The 23,546-nt window shown below is 38.2% G+C and overlaps 1 protein-coding gene across 1 annotated transcript; it reads left to right on the plus strand.

Annotated features, from left to right (window-relative positions):
• The first annotated feature begins 127 nt into the window (after nucleotides 1-127).
• P32 (complement C1q binding protein P32) lies at nucleotides 128-16,070 on the plus strand. The gene is made up of 5 exons (XM_067154587.2): nucleotides 128-473; nucleotides 3,786-3,936; nucleotides 7,078-7,280; nucleotides 14,100-14,188; nucleotides 15,543-16,070. Exons 1-5 carry the CDS (start codon nucleotides 233-235, stop codon nucleotides 15,690-15,692), a joined length of 834 nt encoding a protein of 277 aa, XP_067010688.1. The 5' UTR covers nucleotides 128-232; the 3' UTR covers nucleotides 15,693-16,070.
• Nucleotides 16,071-23,546: the final 7,476 nt, after the last annotated feature.

A 23,546-nucleotide genomic window follows, 5' to 3' on the forward strand; every position in this document is an offset into this window, starting at 1 on the left:
AGTTACCAATAATATTATATAAACATTTACAATTTTCCCATAATAGTTTCTGTGCATTTAGTGTATTCTCAATCTCTAATATTGGCACAAAGCAATTCCCATATGGTGAGATATCTTTCGGTTTATAAGATCCTTGATAGCTGGAGCTGCACAGGGAAAGGTGATACAAATTCGTCGTGTAGTTTTACAGGCATTGCGAAATTAACTCAATTAGGCTTTGAATTTAGTAATCATGAATAAGATTTTAACGTCAGTATTGAGGATTTCATCCAAGAAATGCCTGCCCAGCCCCTTTAGTCAAGCGAAAGCTGCAAATAGCGTTTTGGATACAACTAAGCGGCAACTTACCCGTACTTTATGGCACATGTGCTCGACGAGGAATGAAGATCCCCAATTTGTTGGAGGATTGAAACTGAAACATCCTAGCAATGTTTGTGGCTGTGGATGCGGTATGCTAAGGATCCATACCAAAGGTAAGCTTATTGGATTGCAATTTTGAAAATATATATATCATACTTCCTGCAGGTTAATCAACCGAATAGAGCTTAAGGGATTTTTCATTATCAAAGAAATGTAATTATTTAGAAAAATCCCTTAAGCTCTATTCGCTAGGAAGGATTATCCCGTGTAGTGACAAAAAAAAAAAAAAACATTTGTCTAACATCAGGGTTATTAAACAGAGAGCCTCTCGAAGGAAAGGGCATTCTGTTTTGTGTGTTCTTGGCTCACATTGTTTGGTTTTTCTTGTGCTGCAGCTTTCCTTTATTGGTCTGCGTATGTCTTGACTAGTGACAAAAGAACCATTGGTCTAACCAGTCAGAGGTACTAGACAGAGAGCCTCTCAAACGAAGGGAGACCTGCATAGCGGGGTTTCTGTTTCGTTTCGTATTTGCCTTGGCCCCAATTGTCCAGGACTTTTTCTTGTGTGGTAGTTTTTTCTGGGATGGACATCGTATTGCATGAAATTCCAGCCAGTAGCAGTAGTAGTAAGTTGGCCGCAGGAAACATGGAAGATGACACATGATCAATGATAGGTCCTATTAGGTTATTTAAGTGTATGTTCAGTCTTCAGCCCTAAGGCTGGTTGAATCATCAACAGCTCCGCCATTGGCTGTCATAGATGGCCTAGGCATCACTGAAGAGGCGTACTAGGGAAATGAGTGAATGAGATAGTTTCCCGTTGCTTTCCTCGTTATTTAAGTTTAGTATTAGTTACTTTTTTGGGTGGGTTGGTGGGTCCATAGCATTTATAACAAACACATTTCCCCTCTGCAGTAATACGAGGTAAAATTTTCTTACTCAAACCCCACTGGGATTTCATCAACACCTTACTAATGACCGTTTTCAATAATCTTTATCTTAGTAGAAATTCTGCATTTGTCAAATTTTCAAAATCATTATGATGCAGAACCATTTCTCAATCTGGAACATTGTTCAAAAGGTCTGGTTACAGCAAAGTTAACATTTGTTGGTGGAAAAAATTGTTAAAGTTGTTAATGAAACCAGGCCCTAGTGCACTATGCATTTGTTATACTAGCAGCCATGTTAAACTGCCAGTCATCAGCATACTGGGCAGAGAACACTGAAGTTAGGAGAGAGTGGGAGAGAAAAAGGCAGGACATCAGAATTGTAACAAAGACAACTCTCCTTAAATGTTTCCGCTCTTATCTAACAGAAGAGACCACAGTGCTAATTGCGAATAGATGTTTATGGAGGCACTTGGTTCATCATTAGTACGCAAAACTTTTAGCTCGCTAGTGCTGAATTGGTAGACCTCCGTTATCTTCGAGATTCATATTGGCAACCTTTGACACACAAACTATGAATCGCCGTGAGACATCTGGCGTACACTTTATTACTACTGTTGTTTACACAGCAAAGCCAAAATATAGAATTCATGCTAGAAACAAAATTTGCATTGAGAAATGTTATTTCTTCACTACAGGACCAATGACCTTGTTCTTCCATTCAACAAACGAACAGGGGAGGGGATGAAGTAGGCACACGTGACGTTCGTCTTGCAAAACACTCGTAGACCAAGTTACTCGCATTCCGAGGTTTCACTCACTGTATTAGCATGCGCTTTGGTATCTGTCAGCATACGTTCGTACAGCATATCTCTCTCTCTCTCTCTCTTTTTTTTTTTTTTTTCAAAATCGTCTAAATCTGCTTCCTACCTGTTTCGGGAAAAGATAGAAAAATACATCTACTACAGCATTTTGAAATCCTGTGTTCGAAACGACGCAGATAACATATACCTTGTTAAAAAGAGATAACTCAGTTTAAACAGAAATGCTCAAAATATAACCACATATGACCTTATATCACTAAAATCAAAATATGGCCAAAGCAGCAAAAATGGCCCAAATAGGCATTTATATGCACCATAAAATTGCTTCAGTTCATGTCATGCATATTCAATGCAGTTCATATCTACAGAATATGCTGGCCAGACCAGGAAACGCATAAGACCAGTAGATAGGACATATCCATTTGGCAAGCATTACGGGAGGTGAAGTTGTCGCCACCATCCTGTGAAAGGATAGAAAAGGCAAACTGGGCTTGAAAGAGTGGAAATTTTTAGTGCATGTTATCAGATATTCTGTGACTTAGCGTACTTATGATTAAGATAAAATTTTCTAACTTGCCATGAGTATAAGACATTAATATTGAACATTGACAGTATATTTAGAAATATTATCGGCTTCCTTATAGTTTAAATGATTAAAGGGGAGTTTGTTATGCGAGTTTTAAATCCTGGCGTGAAAAGGTTAGGTGGTTTCAAAAATTTTAGTTTTTTGGCATAAGATTTGATGTAAACAGGAAAGTTTTAGATAAACAGCTAAATGTATTTTATTTTTTAATGTGATGTCTACTTTTGCCACACACGTAGGTAGAAGAGGCGAAGTATTGCGCGTCCGCTTGCCGCCCATTGTGCCGATTAGACCGCCATTCACAGCCAGCTCCACGCTGCCTCGTCTGTTTTCCACTGTCAGTCACCACACTGCTCATTACTATTTTCACAGAAGATTAGAATACTATAGAGCAGAAATATTTATCATATGTAAAATATTTACATTGTATAAGATATGTCAGTTAAATAAATCTTACTCTTTCAACAAAATACCTTATTTTCTTGCATAATTTACGCACCCACTTCGAATATCCACCCCGCAGGCGTTTTGAAATAAAGATGTCGACTACTCGGGTAGCAGCATACCTATTGCGAAACTGGGCATTCCAAATACTGGGCAAAGTGTTATCAGCTGGTAGGAAATACCACTGCACTAGTTCAGTGAGAGAATCAGCACAGAACATAGGACACTAAATAGCAGAAGATGACAGAGTTATACGGCTGAAACTAGTCCTATTCGTAAAAAATGTATGTATTGATTAGGTGGAATAAAACATCAAGTTACAAACCAAGATTGTAAAAAGTGAGTTACATCCATCAATACAGGCAAAAAATTAAAATTATTGCTTACACACCTCATATGAGTTCTATGGTGTGATTTAGGAGTAGCTTCTGGCAGATGCCTCTTTAATAAGTCTTCCATCCTGCAGCTGATTTTGCATGGTCTGATCTGACAAATTCACTCTCGTGGCCCTTCAAGGTCTACAACATGCCGAAAGCAACAAATACCAATCCTTCCAGCAACAGTTTGCCTCTCCCTGAACTTTAACTCTGAAAACATCAAGATTAACCTATCTTATGATATTCTCTCTATTACATTGCGATGAATTTCAAAGTTTTGATTTAATTTTCTTTCTTCTTCCTTTTTTAGGTGAGAAGGAACTGGTGGAATTCCTTTCTGAAGAAATTGCTGCTGAGCGCAAACTTCAAAAGATAAAAACAATTCCTACCCAAGTCGATGATTTCAGTGTCCGCCTAGATGGTAGTGAAGTCACATTAACAAAGAAAGCTGGAGATGAGGAGTAAGTAAAGAAGTTGTTTAGCGATTAGAATTGCTAATCTTGAATAAATTCCCTTAAATTAAAAATGTAATGGAAAAGCGCAAACGAGTGATAAATGACATCATATATAGAAAGAAAAGGACACTGATCTGTTATTGTGTTATGTTAAATTTAGGATTCTTTTCCTGCTCCTGTGTCCTAGTCATTTACACATCTTCCCTGTTCCTTTCCAATTTCTCTTCTTATCCTACACTTCCTGCATCAAGACTGAAAATCTGTCATTGGGTGTTGAAGCTGGGAAACTATCAGAATCTGAGAAAAAGTGGACGTAGAAAAGCTGTGATTTGCTTGAAGACAGTTTATAAAAGTGTGGGTTATCCTTTTATGTTTTCACGTTCTACCTTATCTACTCTTTCTGTTGCTTCCTCTTCCCACGCTGAGCTCTCTTTTTGTTTATCTTGTGTGTTTCTTTTCATTTTTGTATTTGTATATGACATAAATTAAAGATATATTTTCTTATCTCTTTTCTGATTACTTTCTTAGTCTTTTCTCCCATATTTAGTTAGCTCATTTCTATCCTCTTTTTTTTAAATACAGGGTCTCTCTTATAAACTCAGACCGAATGCACGGTGTTTGTACTCTGCGCTACGGCAGCTGCCTTGACCAAAATTATGTCGCGTGCGGCCACCCTGCTTTAAGCGTGTATACAATAATATATGAAATCTTATCTTATAAAAGATGCTGGAAGTGTCGTCCTTCCTGGGTTATACAGGCATTGTATCTGGTAACCACATTCTGATTGATGTGAGTGACTTCTGCCATTGTAATATTTCTGATTTCATTCATAATGTTTTCTTTCGGTTCCTCCAGTGTGTGAGGATTTGTTCAATACACTTTTTCTTTCAGGTTACCCCTCAAGTAAAAATCACACACTGTTATATCTGGAGAATGAGGGGTGGGAGAATAGACCAACACTGATCACTCTGTGTGCAAACACTTATTGAAAGAAGGGAATCTTCTACTGTATGAGCAGGGGGCCTGAATCCTGTTTAATCCAACCACGTGATTTTTCTTCTTCCATTAACTGATGGAAGAACTGCATTAAAATGTCATCTTGGTACATCTCTGCATTTACTGTCATCTCGAAAAAAAAAAAATAGGCCTAATTATTCATCTTGCAATAACAGCAAACCAAACACCAATCTTCCTATCATAATGAGGAACTTCATGAACGCCATTAGGATTTTCTGCACACCAATAGCGAGGCTTATGACTGTTCACACGACCATTAAGATGAAACCAGAACTTTTATTTTTACAACTTGCTTTACGTCACACCGACACAGATAGGTCTTATGGCGATGGTGTGATAGGAAAGGCCTAGGAGTGGGAAGGAAGCGGCCGTGGCCGTGATTAAGATACAGAGCCTGGTGTGAAAATGGGAAACCATGGAAAACCATCTTCAAGGCTTCCGACAGTGGGGTTCAAACCCACTTGTCTCCCGGATGCAAGCTCACAGCTGTACGCCCCTAACCGCACGGCCAACTCGCCTGGTACCAGAACTTTTACGTACAAAAATACAGTGTTGCAATGAGAACTGTCTCACCATGTTAACAGCTTAGATTCAGACTGGCGATTCATGCTTGCCGGGTCTAATACGTGCAGGTTGCTTGCAAGGTCAAGAACTATGCGTGCACCTCCCTACCATAGCCCAGAGAACAAACACTGTGCGTTTGGTCTGGGTTTATAAGAGGGACCCTGTATACGATAATTTCATTTTAGGAGAAAATTTATCAAGTATAGTGTCATAAAAATTAATGAGACCACATAATTACATCATTTGTAGCTGATTTTCTCTACTGTACATCAGGTTATTCAATCCAGTTGTTTATTGGCTTTATTTTTGTGTCTTTCCCATTTCTTATTTCTTGAGTTACATTTAATTACAAAGGTTGGGTCTAAAAGTTTGGGAGACTTGTTATATAGTTCCTTAAGATAAATTCTCTAAAACACTGATGTACAACCACTTGTGAAGGAATCCCCCTTGAGGGACTGCTTATTTTTGCCAGTGTTGGTAAGATTTCTGGGAGCACTGCTTGAAACCAATGCTGCCATTACCTCATTTTTTCCTGATGATATCCCATAAGATATCTTTTCATTCTTGGAAAGAAATGGAAGTCGTACAGGGTTAAATCAGTTCAGTAGTTGGGGATGTTGAAGCATAGGAGTTCCACGTTTGGTTAGAAACTCTCACACCAGTGTGGTTGGATTGTCCAGTTTGCCACATCTCAGGCTGCATATGACGGATACTCTCCTGGAAACGCCTTGAAAGGTCCAGATGTTGCTGAACACTCAGGAATGAGTTTCATATTAACAGTTTCCTGCAAACGAAAAGAAAAGGCCTGACATGGCTTTCCTTTGGAAGCGATTCAGGTGGATTTCCTACAATCACAGCAAAGATGATGGTTTTGAAAATCATAGCTTACAATAATATTCGGAAAACACGTAAAGCTGTAACAACACAGCACCACTGTAAATGTTATAACAAAAGTGACAGAGCAAGCTAAGCCATGTGATGATAGCATCTCTCAAAATGTGGCATCCTGGGGTCGTTACCGTGGCAACAGACTATTTTCGAGCCGCGTTAGTAAATTGTTTCTTGTTGCTGGTGTTAAACGTGAAACACCAACTCTCATGAGTCCTAGTGTAACACCTGCCATGCCTTTTAACTGAAGATCTTAACAGGCGCTGAGATTGTGAGCAAGCACAGGGTCCATCACCACTTAATCTCAGAACAAAAGGAGGAATGAAGGTACACGACAAGGAGAGCCGATAGTAATCCAGCTTTTAGGATATCATTCTTCTCCTCATCTGTTCAGTTGAGTAAGCCTCTCGGTCATCTGACTGATCATCGGTGACAAAATTTGGCGTTACTTGTTTGAAATTCAATCGCATGATGCTTCATCAATAGAAAAGCCCTTTCCCATCGTTGCCATAAAACCTGTGTCGGTGGGATATAAAAATATGAATAGCCAAATATCATTATTTCCATCTTCAGTTTAGAGTATTCGCACAGGTGAATGATCTGCTCTTTGATCAATGAACATCATTTTAAGCATTCAGTATTATTATTTCTGTATCATGTTTTCCATTTCTTTTTCAGGATCTCAATAAATTTTAACGTCAACCACACCGTCGATGCTGAAGCAGAAGCGGAAATAAATCCCAACATGGATAAGCCCGAATTTGCAGATATGAAGTCAAAACCAAGCTTTGAAGTAGATATTAAACGAGGATCACAGACTCTGAGTTTCAGCTGTTCCTTCACTGGCGCTCAAAGTGAACAGCAGTCTGAAGAAGGTTACAGTAAGTAAAAATATGGCCAGTAATTTCTCTTTCATGTGGATGTTAAGGCATACTTATTTATGGCCAAAAGTTGCAAATGGAATAAGATTAGGATAATAACCTTTATATTTATCCTGATGTGTCTACCTTTTCCTGTGTTTATCCAGCTACCTTCTTATCCCACACTGCCTGCATCAAGACTGTATGAAGATCTGTCAAGATGTCCCCTCTCAATGAGTGTTGAAGCCTGCTCTGCCGATCAAGCTTGGAAGCAAAAACGAGTTTGTTGAGAGCTAAGAAGGATTGGATATAGAACTGCGATTAACGAGGAAAGAGCCCATATCTTTGAAGACGGCCATGTGTAATGATGAGAATGTCACTGTCCTTTCGTATTTTCATGTATGTCCTTTTTTCCTCTTTCCATTGCTTACCCTTCTCACTTTGGCCTCTCATTGTATGTTTATTTTATTGTGTGTTCCTGTCTTTCCAAAGATGTGAACATGGAGTTGGAGTATGCATTTTAGTGGACTTGGCAAACTAATGGTATATTTTGGCTTAGTGAGAATAGCCATTGGAGACAACCTCACTCCTCATTTCCCTTCATAGTGTAAAAACTTGTTAGTTCAAAGTGCCTGGGGCGCAAAAACTGAACTTCAGATTAAGTGATTTCAACTCACCATCTCGTCATTCAGAAATGCCAAACCTTGTTGCGTCACAGAATATTCTAAGGCCCATTTCTGCATGTAATTACCTTGATTCACAGTTTAAACCTTTTAAATGCCATGGAAAAAAACTATCTCCGAAAACCGTAAAAGTAATTAGTGGGACGTAAAGCCAATAACATTATTGAACTTCTGGTGTTCTACTACTCGTTCATAATCACTCATTTGCTGTGGAGAGCCAGACGGGTTTGTTACATCCTGCGGAATCGAGTGCTCGTATGCGATTCCACGCTAATCCAGACACCGCTCGCGCACAGCACTGCCGGTTTTCCCTGTCATCTTTCATTCTAGCAACACACTCCACTATCATTTCATCTGTCAGTCGTTAATCATTGCCCCAGAGGAGTGCGACAGGCTTCGGCAGCCAGCAAAATTCCTATCGTGTTCCAAATTTAAATGTAAACACTAAAACTGTTTATTTACATCCGAGTTGGCACTGATAATGGTTTTCCCTGGTTTCCCATTTTCACACCAGGTAAATGCTGGGGCTGTACCTGAAGGCCACGGCCGCTCTTTTCCCACTCCTAGCACTTTCCTATCCCACCGTAGTCATAAGACCTATCTGTATCGGTGCGACGTAAAGCAACTTGACATATTGTGTAACTAGCACCCATTAGAAAGGTCCTAGGACCTTGTAATCAAGCCTGAAGCACTGTATGCATCTGAAAAACTGTTCATTGGGGAAGATCATTGATTAAAGATGTAGTAAAGCAAGAAAGAAATATCTTAAGGAAAATTTTTAGACCAGTCTTTTCGGGGGGATCTGGATGATAAGTAAATCTATTGACCTGTACCAACACTCAGAGAAAATCTGACACAGTTAGGAAAAGACAGTGAAATTTTATGGATATATTCTCAGAATGACTAATCAGAGATTGACGAAAAGAATTCGGATTCTTGCCCTATCAATGAAAGTAAAAAACAGTTTGCTGCTCAAAGTTAGAAAAGATCTTCAGGAAATAGGCATCACAGATAGCATTGTGTTAGACAGATCTAAGTTCAGAAAATCACCGCTTTAAACATTATCCAAGGACTACCACCAACAAAACCTGGTCAGAAAATCGCAAGAAAAGCCACGGCGAGTAGATGAAGAGATTTTGGGAGAAGAAAAAGGGAACAGCATCGGCTAAATAAGTTCAATCACGCTCCTTAGTTGAGCATAACAAAGAATAATAATAGGAAAAAGTTAGATTTTAAGAATCTGAGAGGTATTGAGGTGGAACCAAAATAATTTCCTTTCAAAGTTGTTCTACGTCATTGGTGTAGGTACGGAACAAAGGATATGAGATTTATAAACTGCAGTAAAATACTATTTTTCTTTCAAAAATTAAAGAAAATTGTGAATTAAAAGTCTGAATTTCTGTGATGGGACAGACATCATTCTTCAAACGTCGAATTATCCGTATTCTGAATCAAACAATTTAAGTAACATGCAAAACCATACCTCATGTTTCCAGCAATAACTAGTCTTAAATAATTGCAAAGAATTTGGAAATTTATTGAACATCTCCCTTAGTAAATTATTCCAATCCCTAACTCCCCTCCCTATTTGTCCTCTTGAATTCCAACTTTATCTTCATATTGTGATCTTTCTTACATTTAAAAACACCACTCAAACTTATTCATATACTAATGTCATTCCACATCATCTCTCCACTGACAGCTCGGAACATACCACTTAATTGAGTGTTGTTTCTAAAAGTAGGAAAGATCACAATATGAAGATAATAGATGGAATTCAAGAAGGCAAATTGGGGCAATTATTCATTTATAGGAAGAGGATTTAGGGATTGGAATAATTTACCAAGGGGTATGTTCAATAAATTTCCAAGTTCTTAGCAGTTATTTATGAGAAGACTAGATAAACAACAGATAGGGAATCTGCTGCTTGGGTGACTAAATTACTTGATACAGTTTGTAAATTGCGACATACCACTTAGGGCCTGTACTACGACTGTCAGATAAACAGTCAGATACGTAGGCTGCAGTTTTGCAAACTAGAAGTTAAATATTTTCTTGCGTACTACCAACGGATTTTAACTACGGTATTGTAATGCGGAGGATGTAGTAACATTTTTATTGGGTTGGTAATAAGGTTACTGAAAATATAGTGAATTTTAGCGCGGTGGTATACGTGTTACCTGGTGTTTTCGTTTGTTTAGCGCTATTTCTTTTGAAATTGTATTACTAGAATCCAATATCAGACTCTTATTAAGCTATAATGTGGAAGTCCAGGTCAAGAACAGAATTAGAACTGAAATCCACACATACGAAGAAATGTTAAAATTAATTAACTGTATAAAGAAACTGTTTTAGAAAATAAAAAGACTGAGAATGTAACCTGGACGCAAAAGTTAAGATTCAGGTTATGTATCTTTTTTGTCTAGTACTATTTACGAGGTTGCGCGAAGTTTATATTCGTAATGAATGCCACTGACGCAGCGTGGGATCATTAATTTTATTATTAATTCAAAAATTGTTTGCTCATTGAATAAGTAGTTAGTTTCTTTCTTTTCAATACAACGTGAGAATAGTAACTGGCAAGCATTTATCTCACTTTAGCGTAAATACTTTTGTAGCAAGTTGTTATGAAGTACAAGAAATATAACCTCCTTAACATCCTCATTCGACGGACGAATCGCCATGAACAACGTCGTATACCTTTACTCAATATGTGCGTCGCGGATGGATTTGGAATAGAACCCACACTTTTGGCACACATTTTAATGATTAGAAAATGTGTACTATCACCTCTAGTACCCTACCGACTACCATTTACAAAGTAAAAAAAATGTTAGACTATTGGGACTCGAACCCACGAAAAACTGTTATCAGCAAACTTTGCTGCCTAAACGACCACCGGCTACCCATGAAGCTTGCGGTTGACTGCTTGTGTACTACTGTTATACTCAGTAGCAACAACTTGCTACTTTGGGAAATCTTTAAGAATTCTGTGATAGCTGGACAGGAAGCATGACATACTTTATAAATATATACATAAATTACATTGTAACAACTTAATTTCGCACAGCATCATGCAGATGTAGATTCATCTTCATGAGTAGCCATCTTGATTCTTTACAGAAGCGTCCCCGGTAAGAGCTAAGTCCCAGATAAGAGCGTTAACAGCCTCTCCAACTTCGGCATAGCTATACTCGAGAATATTTTCTCAGATTGCACATAAACGAAAGTCGTAGTACGCGGTTTCAACTGAACTTCCAGATAAATGTCCAAACTGCCAAATAAATTTATACCGCACTTTTATCTGGCTGTCGTAGTACAGGCCCTTAGTCTTGCCACTTGTCTTCTTTCTCCCAAGTCTTCCCAGTCCAAACTTTGCAACATTTTCGTAACGCTATTCTTTTGTCGGAAATTACTTGGAACAAATCGAGCTGCTTTTTTTCACATACTTTGGGCCTGTTATTCTGGATTATGCATAAAATGGAAGTGACATGAAACTAGAACAAATGATTACTGGTCCAATCAGATGGGAATAGTGGCAGGAGGGTAATCGGAATGACTATGTAAAAAAAATAAAGTTAAGAATGTTTCGATGAATGAAGCTGTGCATATAAACAAGGTTTAGTGGTTCAGCCATCTGAGGGAAATAGAGGAAGATCTTCGTGACAATATTTAGACTCGGTATTAACATATTGAATACTGGAATATGTGTTACTTGTTGACTACTGTATACTGAGCATTTTAGTCATGTTTTCAGACTTCATAATCCAAAACTATAATTACCTGTCCCAGGACTGAACTCGTTTGGTTCTCTTAGTGAAGAGGTGCTTAGTTAATTCACAGAGGCTTGCAGACTGAACTTTCAAAAGCATAACAGTTTATAGTGGAGCTATACAGATGAGGGTATTTAGGGGTTGGAGTACGGATGTAAAGGAGAGACCATATAAGTCTCGGGTAAGACCCCAACTAGAGTATGGTTGCAGGATTACTTGATTCGAGAACTGGAAAATTATCCTAAGAAAAGCAACTCGATTTGTTCTGAGTGATTTCTGACAAAAGAGTAGTATTATTAAAATGTTGCAAAGTTTGGGATGGGAAGACTTTGGAGAAAGGAGACGAGCTGATCAACTAAGTGGTATGTTCGAGCGTGGATTGACATTAGTAGACTAATAGGTTCGAGTGGTGTTTCTAAAAGTCGGAAAGATCACAATATGAAGTAGATGGAATTCAAGAGCACAAATTGGGGGCAAATATTCATTTATAGGAAGAGGAGTTAGGGATTTGGATAATTTACCAAGGGGTATGTTCAGTAAATTTCCAAATTCTTTGCAGTTATTTAAGAGAAGAGTAGGTAAACAACAGATAGGGAACCTGCCGCCTGGGTAACTAAATGCATATCAATGGTGATTAATGTATGTTGTCAATGTTGTCTTACATGTAGTCAAAAGGGTTTCTTTTAAGGGCACGTGTCTCTGAAGACCATTGTAAAATAGTGGAAAAGCACTATATTTGCCATCATAATTTGGCCAGATACACTTGTTCTAGGTGGACAAAAATTATGTGCAGTGAATGAACATTGTAGATTGTTTTTATATTATTAGTTATTGGTTAATTTTAATTGTTAATTTTTTATGAGAGTTTATTTCTTGCATTGTTTTTTAAGTCTGCAAAATCGCTCCAAGCTGTCGGATGGGTAAACTCAGAAACTACTCGTGTGATTTGAATGATATTTTTACATGTGCTACCCACAGCATGTAGCTACAAAGTTGACTACAATCATGAAATTTGGTAAAATAGTTCTTTTGTAGGAAAATTTTTAAAATTGTTATTAATATTTTCATAAATTTTGTTGAATATTTTATTCATAAATAAAGAACTATGTTCATGATTGTAGTCTACTTTTCAGATAATTGCACACTGAAACTGTGTGCCAAATTTCAGTGGTCTGTCATTAATGGTCACTGAGATAGTAAAATAAATATTCTAAAAAATACAATTTTTCAGGAGAGCCAATTAAAGTAAAAATTTAAGTTTGTGACCAACCCGTCTAGTTTCAATGCATTCCAGCTCCATATTCCTCATGATTGAGGACACACTCATCATCCTGCTGATTTTTCATATTCCTTCTCTTTGTTCTGGCTTCTTTCGAGCTTTCAAATACGGCCCTCTCAGCATCAGTTACTCTATGGTGATCAATTGCAGCTAATGCTGAGGCCATATTTTCCCCTGGAGACATTCCTAATGACTCCAGTACCTTACATATGGATGAAGCACCTGAATTCAAGCAGATTACTGCGTCCAATACACCCATTTTTAGAGTAGGAAGACCTACAAATCTGCATTTTGGCACACGTTCCCAAATGCAATGATGGAAACCCTCATTACGGTTCTGTGTTCGTCCATATAAACATTTTTCGAAGAGATTTTTGGCACTAAGATCTATATAAATAGGTCTTATGGCTTCAATAACAGCATAAGGTAATGAATGTTTATGAGAATAATCTTTACCCTCAGCCTTTGCTCTCTGGTACCCACACCAGGAGTCTGTACCTGGAGGACATAACACATGTTGTGGGTGGTCATCAGCTGATGCTTTGTGAAGTAAACTAGCCCACACCATTTTTCTCATAGCTTCCAAATTACCCTGGTTTCTCCTACAGTTGTAATAAGCCCTGGAGGTGGTTTTCTGTGGTTTACCATTTTCACATCAGGCAAATGCTGGATCTTTACAAATAGAATGTCTTGCATGCTACTGGCTTCTGTTTAAAACCTAACACGTTGCAGCTGGCAGGTCTAAGAGCAGTCGGTTCTTACGCACAGCAGCCAATCGATAAAATACTACTTACCACTTTCCGATATTTTTACTGGTGGAAAAGTTATGACACTTTCAAATATTTGACATTTAAAGGGGCTTGGCTAGTTAGTGCAGACATTTTTAAAAACAACATTTAGGACAAAATATGCTTGCTAACTTATGTAAACTATATATATTCTGAAAGAGAGAACTCCAAAGAATAGTAATACACGAAAATAAAAAATTCAAATTTTTTAAAATAATTCACGTACACGTGCCCTTAAACTGTGCGTTGGAGTCTTTCCCCAAAAATCTGTTGATAATGTGTTTTGTAATGACTTTTTTCTTCTTCTTTCCCCTCAGATGATATTTTTGGCATTGATGAGGTCACACTGTTTGAAGGAGAATGGACAGAGAAGACTTACGCTGTTTCAGGGGATGTCCTAGATGGGGTAAGATTTTAAATTGATGTTTTATTTAAATTAAATAATTCTTAGATGCAAGTCTTTCCTGTGTCTTGCCCATAACAGAAACCACAACGCTGTTAGTTAAGTAATGATGTTCAATACAGCATTCAAATATTTCTGTGCATTTGGGCATACAAATACATTTGTGTTCATGCTCACATAACTGAGGCTTTGTAGTCGTGTATTCTGTTTGAATGTTCCGTAACATGATGTCGTTTAGAAATCTAAAATTTAAAAAGGTGGAAAAACTCTTGCTACTAATAAAAGCACTAAATTTTATTCCTGTTGGCCTAGACGAAAATCAGCAAGATTATCACCTCTTGACATCAATCACATCAGAAAGATGTCCACTCCTTTTGATGTAAAAAGTGTATTAGATAAAGTAGTAAAAGGCTCTAAACATTTGTTTATATGAAGATTTCCCAAAACCTTGCCACAAGGGATGTGTTAGTAAATATTTAAAAAAATAAGAGATGTCTAATCAAAATGTAAGCTGTGCTGTACTCAGCTGGGATCACATAATTGCTGTTGCTGCTAGGCCTGTAGATTTAGTTCAGTGTTTAGATGACAGAGAACTGTATTGGATGACCTATTGCTGATAAATCTAATGCTTCTTCCGGTGACCATTAGACAAATCAAAGCTTATAGCCACAGCTTAAAGTAAATTCATGCTGCCAGCTGAACAGCATGCTAACATGCTTCTGCTTGAAACTGGTGATTCTCTTACCATAGCGCTAGTAGCAGTTATAGCAGCTGCCTCACAGAGCACATAGTGAAGGTTCTTGGAACTATACCAGCTGTCACACGGTACCTGCCGTATTAGAAGACTTTTCAACTTCTTGTTGAAAATAGGAATTTACGTAGAAAAATCAGCAATGCTATAAAAACAAAATTTTCAGATTGTACGCTTTAAAATGAGGGGCCACTTATTGAAATCTCTTCAGCCATTTTCTCACAGTATTGATTACCAGGAAACATCTAATCATTAACTTGTAAGAGATGGCCTTGAGCCGTAACTTCACCACAAATAAAGCCATTCTCTATGTTATGATAATGTCCTATTTTCCTAGCATGAATGTTAATGGAAACAAGGTGGGAAATTTAATTCCTGTCTTTTGATGTAATGTATCCGCAATGTGGTGTTGCCAGTGAAGGCTTTTCATGCCTGCGGATCAAAAAATTCATTTAGGCTCATGAGTTGGACTAGCATACCCTGGACGAAATATTGCACGTGCACACACATGGTCTAATAACCCAAAAGCTTTGTTCTATTGCTGTAATATTTTAAAATTAGTGTTGTTTCCTGTAGAGCTAATTCTGTTTTTGTTTTCTATTTCAGTATCTCTATGACTTGTTGATGAATCTCCTGGAAGAGAAGGGTGTATCAAATGAGTTTGTCGAGAAGCTGTCAGACCTGAGCACAGCTTACGAGCACAGTTCATACATTGCCATGTTGGAGAACGTGCAGAAGTTCTTATCTGGGAAATGAGTAGATTTAGATGTATGTGTAGGGTAGATTGACTGCATGTTCCTTTCAGAATTGAGGGTAGAAAGGAATTCAATTGTTTGTGTGTGTTGTTAAGTGCAGCTTTGAATCGAGTCAGTCACACATATTAAAAAAATGAAATCAAGATGTACACTGTCTGGTGAACCTGGTAATTGACAGTTCACTTCCGTCGTGGCATACAACAGTGCCAGTATCTGTTCCATAATCTTGGTGCGATATGATGAAGCAATGACCAGTATTGTAATGTGATGTGAACATTTTACTGAGTATGTGAGTATGATCACTTTTTAAATTAGAACAGCAAACCTTGCGGCTGAGCTATTTTAAAAAGTGATTGAATAAAGAAAGGTCCATAAAGTATCAATTGGTTTCCTTACAACCCCTACCCAAACCCAAGCATTTAACTGTATTTCATATACTTACCTGCTCTGAATCGCAGAGAGCTTGGTGGCGCTTGTGTTTGTTTAAAAGAGTGCTACTGGGCAGCCATCCTTTATTCACTAACCAGAAGAGAAAAAGGAAGGGGTCTGAGACTTTGAAGAAAGAAGGTAGTGATCGGCAGTCTGGGACGGGTCTCAAGTTTTGTCGAGATTAGCACAAGCACTGTTTCCCCCGAGAATTTTCAAGAGACCTTAGATTGTTGTCCCCGCATTGAGCAGCTTGTAATAGGCCTACAAGTAGACATTGTTGAATTTTGATTGTGCTGAGTATGCAAATAGCCACCCACAGGCCTTCTCAATTTTGTAAACACGTCTCAACAAGTGACTAGGTCGTTCACTTCTACTGAGGTCTCTTATTGATGCAGTATAACATAATTATAAAGAATACACATTCTGGCATTGTATGCAGTGGTAAGTAAGTACATGAATAGGTAGGCTAAGTACACAAACTGACAGTGTACATTGTTATCACTAATAATTTATCAGACCCCACATTTAATAATCGTTTGACCAGTGCTTGTGGTTACCGACATTATGGTGACAAAGGAAACATTTTCTTATGATGTAGAGTATTTGCATCATAATTAGGTACTCCGATATATTAACCGTCTTACTAATAAACGGTGTATAACTTTTATACAAGGTTTATACACCGTTTACGCGAAATTCGTTACTAATAAACCGTGTATAAGCCTCCTGTGTATACATCTGTTATAGTTATTCACTGAATTGCTTATACAGTCCAGGACCCTAGTATAAGCGTTGTATAGCAGCGTGTAGCGGAAAAAAAGAAACGAGCGAGCAGTTTATTTTCGTGGTATTTATTGTCGACAGTAATATAATCGTTGTAAAATATTCGACTTATCCATTTAACATTGAACACACGTTGAAAGAATGACGATAACGTTGATGATCTTCACGATATTTTAAACATAGAAGACATACGGTACCGTACACGATTCAGAGGTTATGGAAGCTAGACATCTTCGTAAAGTAAAACACTTTAAAGAGACGGAATGACAATGAATAACTATAAAAGAAATGATGGTTGGGCGTATTTTAGTGTACAAATATGTTACAGCTTAATATACCTTTGATATTGCGAGTTTTTTATACACTATCTGCCCCTACAAAGATCTTTCTTAATTGAGTACCTACCGTATACAAGTGGACATATTCCTCGAGATAAAAAGTGGCATAACTTGAAAACCATACGTAATATGATTTCCATACTTTGTAGTTGAATACGTAGAAATGTGATGTATAAATGCCTAATAGAAACTTTTTTGATCTAACCTTTCGTTTAGCTACAAAACAGGTTTTCCTTTCTCCTGAAAAGTAAGGATTTTGGAATGTGTACCCTTTTCAACTCGCCGATTCAATTGCAATTGCTTACGTTTTCCGAACTACCCCAGTTAGGAGCTTTTGATATTTTCTTAAGCTTTTCCATTTCTTTTTTTAGCGTCCATTACACAAGCAAGCTGAAGAAATGTTGATATCAATATAAGTCAATTTCCAGCTGTCTCACGGAATGACAATGAATAACTATAAAAGAAATTATGGTTGGGCGTATGTTTGTGTAATAAGGAGTTACTGCTTAATAGACTTTAAATTGCGAGTTTATTATACATTATCTGCCTCTACAAAGATCTTAGATCTTTCTCAAATTTGAGTATAAAAAGGGACATATTCCTTGACATAAAAAATGGTATAACTTGAAAACCGTACGTAATATGATTTCCATACTTTGTAGTTGAATACGTAGAAATGAGATGTATAAATGCCTAATAGAAACTTTTTTGATCTAACCTTTCGTTTAGCTACAAAACAGGTTTTCCTTTCTCCTGAAAAGTAAGGATTTTGGAATGTGTACCCTTTTCAACCCGCCGATTGAATTAGAATTGCTTACGTTTTCCGTACTATCCCAGTTAAGAGCTATTGATCTTTTCTTAAGCCATTCCATTTCTTTTTTTGGCGATCATTACACAAGCAAGCTGAAGAAATGTTGATATCAATATAAGCGAATTTCCAGCTGTCTCACTTAGTGTTGCCACTGCCTTTTCGATATGCCGTGCTACTGTGCGACTTTCCGGAAAGTTTTGCTCGTAGATAACCAGCAGAAGCGATCATAAAGGCGGTGAACGTGCGAAATACGTCAGTGAACTACAGGAAGAGATTCCTACTCCTTGGAACAAGTGTATATGTGCTGTGTAGTAATACAATGCGTATACCTCGTTTATTAGTAAGAAAAATGTAAAACGCTTATACAGGGTTTATTCACTGTATAACTAAACAAGAGTTAAACAACGGTATAAGGACTTTTTATTAGTAAGACCCTTAAAGTTAAAAACTTCATCACTGATCCGTATTGAACTAATAATTACAATGCTAAAAAGAGAAAGATGTTCCACCTATTCAATACAATAATATTGTTACACAAATTAATGTATATATGTATTAATTTATGACGGTGCAATGTGAAATTGTCCAATTGTACGCGGCAACTTTAAGAAAACGTCTGAAATTTTTCGTAAGTTGTGGACGTGGGTTAGTTTAAAGAAATGCCACATAGCACAGTCCTTTGTGTTTCAAAAGAAGTAAAATACGTCAGCAGAAATGCTTCTGATATAATCCGGCACTTAACAACACACATCACTGAAGGGGAATTGTCGCAGAGAACACGTCCAGTCTGTGTCACAAGAAGCTACCCTGTCGACAACAAATGTGAGATATCCAGCTAGGTGTACATCCAATCTACAATTAATAACAAATTATACAGGGTTATTCAGCTAAGATGTCCACCTCAAATAACTCGTGAACCGTATGAGATACTGACATTGTATTCTTACTTTCTTTAATGGTATTAGAAGGGCTCATAGTTGAATGTGTAGTACCTTTCCAGGCTTTTGACAAAATTTATCAGCACACACCTTTCCATATGAGAACGTTATTTCACGCAATAACTGGTGATATACTATCAAGCTTACTGGGACGTCGCACAGATCGCAGCGCAGACTTCATTGTTCCGTATTGAAGAACATAACAATGAAAATTGAAATAATTGATAAGGAGATTCCACCTATTCAATACCAAAAAATAAGAAATGTAGTGAATTACATTCTCATTTAATAATAATTAGAAATGGTACCGGTTTCGACCCTAGTCTGTGATGTGACTTTATGCCTGACAGTGTTTAAATAACTGACTTTGAACAGTTCTCCGCTATTCGTAATCATTGTGGAACTTTGCCTAGCGCTGCGTGTACTTTGCTGCCGCTAAGAGAATTGCGCACTATCTTTCTTTTGAATGACTTGTATTTTACTTCTAAGTTTTACAGTGTCTACCCCTGTTCATTTCCTTTTCATATTGCCTCTTCTACTGATCCTATGCATTGTTTTCCATTTCTCAATCGGCTGATGATGACCTGGACTAGGGTCGAAATCGGTACCATTTCTAATTATTATTAAATGAGAATGTAATTCACTACATTTCTTATTTTTTGGTATTGAATAGGTGGAATCTCCTTATCAATTATTTCAATTTTAATTGTTAAACGTCAGTCTCAAGCGAGAAGTGTGAAAATGAGACTCCCTAGACCTTACAAAACTTAATACCTTTGGGGTCAGAAGAGAACAGGAGTTGATCAATGGGAGGTCAGTTAGGGAAAAGAGGAGCGTGGCACAGGTAAGTGGAAGCATACTAGACTCAGCTAGTAGAACCAGGATCATCAACCCGTGCTCCCAATTTGTAAGCTCGTGGTCTCCTTCCTCGTAGCCTCTTATGACAGGCAAGGGATACCGTGGATATATTCTACTGCCCCCACCCACGGGCTGTCTCCAGAGAGTTTGTAAATAATAATAATAATAATGTTATTTGCTTTACGTCCCACTAACTTCTTTTGCGGTCTTCGGAGACGCCGAGGTGCCGGAATTTAGTCCCGCAGGAGTTCTTTTACGTGCCAGTAAATCTACCGACACGGGGCTGTCGTATTTGAACACCTTCAAATACCACCGGACTGAGCCAGGATCGAACCTGCCAAGTTGGGGTTAGAAGGCCAGCGCCTTAACCGTCTGAGCCACTCAGCCCGGCAGAGAGTTTGTAAGATGGTGAAGTGAGAAAGAGGAGCTGAGGAAAAAGGATTGTATGTTGATTGCCACTGACATACTCAGCCTTTCAAGCCAGAAAATGTACAATTTTTTTTTTTTCACTTGTATGTAAAATATGGGGACAGGGAGTTGTTTGCAGATTACCGGTATTTTGTGGTGTGGGGAGCAGAGAGGATGTACAAGGGCAATTTGACATGCTGAGCGAGATTATTGAAAATATGGAATAATAATCAGCATGGATAAAAGTAAGACAAAGGTGTTTACTTGAGAAAGGGAAGGGAATTATAAAAATAAAGGGACAAAACCTTGAAATTATGGCTAACTTCAAGTATTATGAAGTGAACTGATGCAGGGCTCAACATGCCTGTCTGTTAGGTCATCAGCCCAGAGGCTGGTTGGATCCTCAATTAGCACCACCAAAGATTATGCGGTTATAAGAAAACCCCAAAAACCAATGGCAGCACCAAAATGAGGCATACTAGGCAAGATGAGTGAGGTTTGCCATTGCTTTCCTCACTGGGTCAGAAAGTACTACTGCAGCACGACTGACCCTATGAGCAGCACCTTTCATAACACTCAGATGCACTAGTCATGCTCTGAATGTCATTACTCAGCACTACCCATACCCCAGCAACTTCCATATTGTCACAGCCATGGATGTTGACTGGGACTTTGGTGGAAGCTACACTTTACTCTGGCCTGTGCCAAGAGATGGATGCAAAAGTATACTGTATCCATCAAGAAATGACAGCAGGCAGCTCAACATGCAAGACCAGTAAAAGGAAATGCATTCTGCCAGTATGTAAGAAACCTGTTGTGGAGGAAGTACCAATGAAGTGTAAAGAGGTAATGTACAAGATGTTCTACTGCCCGATAGTGACATATATTGGGCGAGTTGGCTGTGCGATTAGGGGTGCACAGCTGTGAGCTTACATCTGGGAGATAGTGGGTTTGCGCCCCACTGTCGGCAGCCCTGAAGATGGTTTCCCGTTTTCACACCAGGCAAATGCTGGGGCTGTACCTTAAGGCCACAGAAGTTTCTTTCCCACATCTACACGTCCTCCTACGTAAAGCCAATTCTAAAAAAAGAACAAAAATGCTGACATATGCAGCAGAGATGTGGACACTGACAAAAAGACAGGAGACTAAAATCCAGGCAAGTGAAATTAAATTTTTAAGAAGTATGATAGGAAAGACAATGAGAAATGAGGCTGAGTGGGAAAGTTTTTCAACAGAATGGGAGAGAGATGGACATGCTAAGAAAATGGATGATGGAGACTCAGATAAGAGCAGGGAGAGCCAGACTAAGGTGGTTTAAAACTATTAGAAGAAACCTAGATTGGAATGCAGTCAAGGAGAAGCAATAGTAGTTGGCTAGAAGAATGTGGAAGGTGCCAAAAATATCCCAATCCAGCAGGAGCTGGATAATTATATTTATGTACCTGGTATTGATTGCAAATAATGTGCCCAAAGAATTTTTTTAACTTTCATGAATAATGATCATGTTACATTTATTCTTTGCTAAGGGCTTTACGTCGCACCGACACAGATAGGTTTTATGGCGACGATGGGATAGGAAAGGCCTAGGAGTTGGAAGGAAGCGGCCGTGGCCTTAATTAAGGTACAGCCCCAGCATTTGCCTGGTGTGAATTACATTTATTCAAACAGATTTGTACTTCTGAAGAAATTCATTACATAACTGTTGTTGTTTGAGTCATCAGTCCATAGACTGGTTTGATGCAACTCACCACGCCACCCTATCCTGTGCTAACCTTTTCATTTCTACGTAACTATTGCATCCTACATCTGCTCTAATCTGCTTGTCATATTTATACCTTGGTCTACCCCTACCATTCCTACCACCTACACTTCCTTCAAAAACCAACTGAACAAGTCCTGGGTGTCGTAAGATGTGTCCTACCGTTCTAACTCTTCTTATCAAATTTAGCCAAATCGATCTCTCACCAATTTGATTCTGTAACACCACATTTCAAAAGCTTCTATTCTCTTTCCATGTTTCACTTTCATACTATGCCACGCTCCACACAAAAATCTTCAAAAACATCTTTCTAATTCCTATATCAATGTTTGAAGTGAGCGAATTTCTTTTCTTAAGGAAGCTCTTCCTTGCTTGTGCTAGTATGCATTGTATGTCCTCCTTACTTCTGCCATCGTTAGTTATTTTACTACCCAAGTAACAATATTCATCTACTTCCTTTAAGACTTCATTTCCTAATTGAATATTTCCTGCATCACCTGCCTTTGTTCGACTGCACTCCACTACTTTTGTTTTGGACTTATTTATTTTCATCTTGTACTCCTTACCCAAGAATTCATCCATACCATTCAGCAGCTTCACGAGATCTTCTGCAGTCTCAGATAAAATAACAATATCATCGGCAAATCTCAAGGTTTTGCTTTCCTCTCCTTGGATTGCGATTCCCTTTCCATATTCCTCTTTGATTTCCTTTATTGCCTGTTCTATGTAAACATTGAAAAGGAGGGGAGACAAACTGCAGCCTTGCCTCACTCCTTTCTGGATTGCTGTTTCTTTTTCAAAGCCCTCGATTCTTATCACTGCAGACTGATTTTTATACAGATTATAGGTAATTCTTCGTTCTCGGTATCTGATCGCAATCATCTTCAGAATCTTAAATAGCTTGGTCCAATCAACATTATCGAATGCCTTTTCTAGATCTACGAATGCCATGTACGTGGCCTTGTCCTTGATTCGATCCTCTAAGATCAGACGTAAAGTCAGGATTGCTTCACATGTTCCTACATTTCTTTTGAAGCCAAATTGATCTTCTCCCAACTTAGCTTCAACTTGTTTTTCCATTCTTCTGTAAATAATACATGTTAAAATTTTGCAGGCATGAGATACTAAACTAATGGTGCGATAGTTTTCACACCTGTCTAACTATGAAACTCATAAGATGGGGAATGCTGTTAATGAGGTAGAAGAATAGTCCCCACGCAACTATTGTCCTAGCTGTTCAATATTGCATTGTCAGTGGTTCAGTCATAACTGATCAGTTTGTGTGTGTGTTATTAGTCTCCATGAAATTAATGTTACAAAATATTATTCCTTTCGGGTTTATTTTTTCAACAGAATGTTTTGTCACTTTCCCACCTGGCACCACCATCAATCCATGCTGCGATGATTGTGCGGATCTTCGAGAGCGTATTACTGCTACTGGCCAGCAGGTGGCAGGCCTTGATTTTGATGATGCTAAATTTGAACCAAAATCCTCTGTGTAAAATGTTTAACTGTGCTTCTCCAACATGTG

Source organism: Anabrus simplex, chromosome 10 (genome assembly GCF_040414725.1).
Source record: "Anabrus simplex isolate iqAnaSimp1 chromosome 10, ASM4041472v1, whole genome shotgun sequence".
NCBI lineage: Eukaryota > Metazoa > Arthropoda > Insecta > Orthoptera > Tettigoniidae > Anabrus > Anabrus simplex.

What these genes read in the sequence shown, in the direction of transcription:
- P32 (XM_067154587.2), top strand. Translation starts at nt 233, where the DNA reads ATGAATAAGATTTTAACGTCAGTATTGAGGATTTCATCCAAGAAATGC. An exon ending in AAGAAAGCTGGAGATGAGGA is followed by an intron (nt 3,937 to 7,077) that starts GTAAGTAAAGAA and finishes TTTCTTTTTCAG; the next exon opens with GATCTCAATAAATTTTAACG. An exon ending in GCAGTCTGAAGAAGGTTACA is followed by an intron (nt 7,281 to 14,099) that starts GTAAGTAAAAAT and finishes CTTTCCCCTCAG; the next exon opens with ATGATATTTTTGGCATTGAT.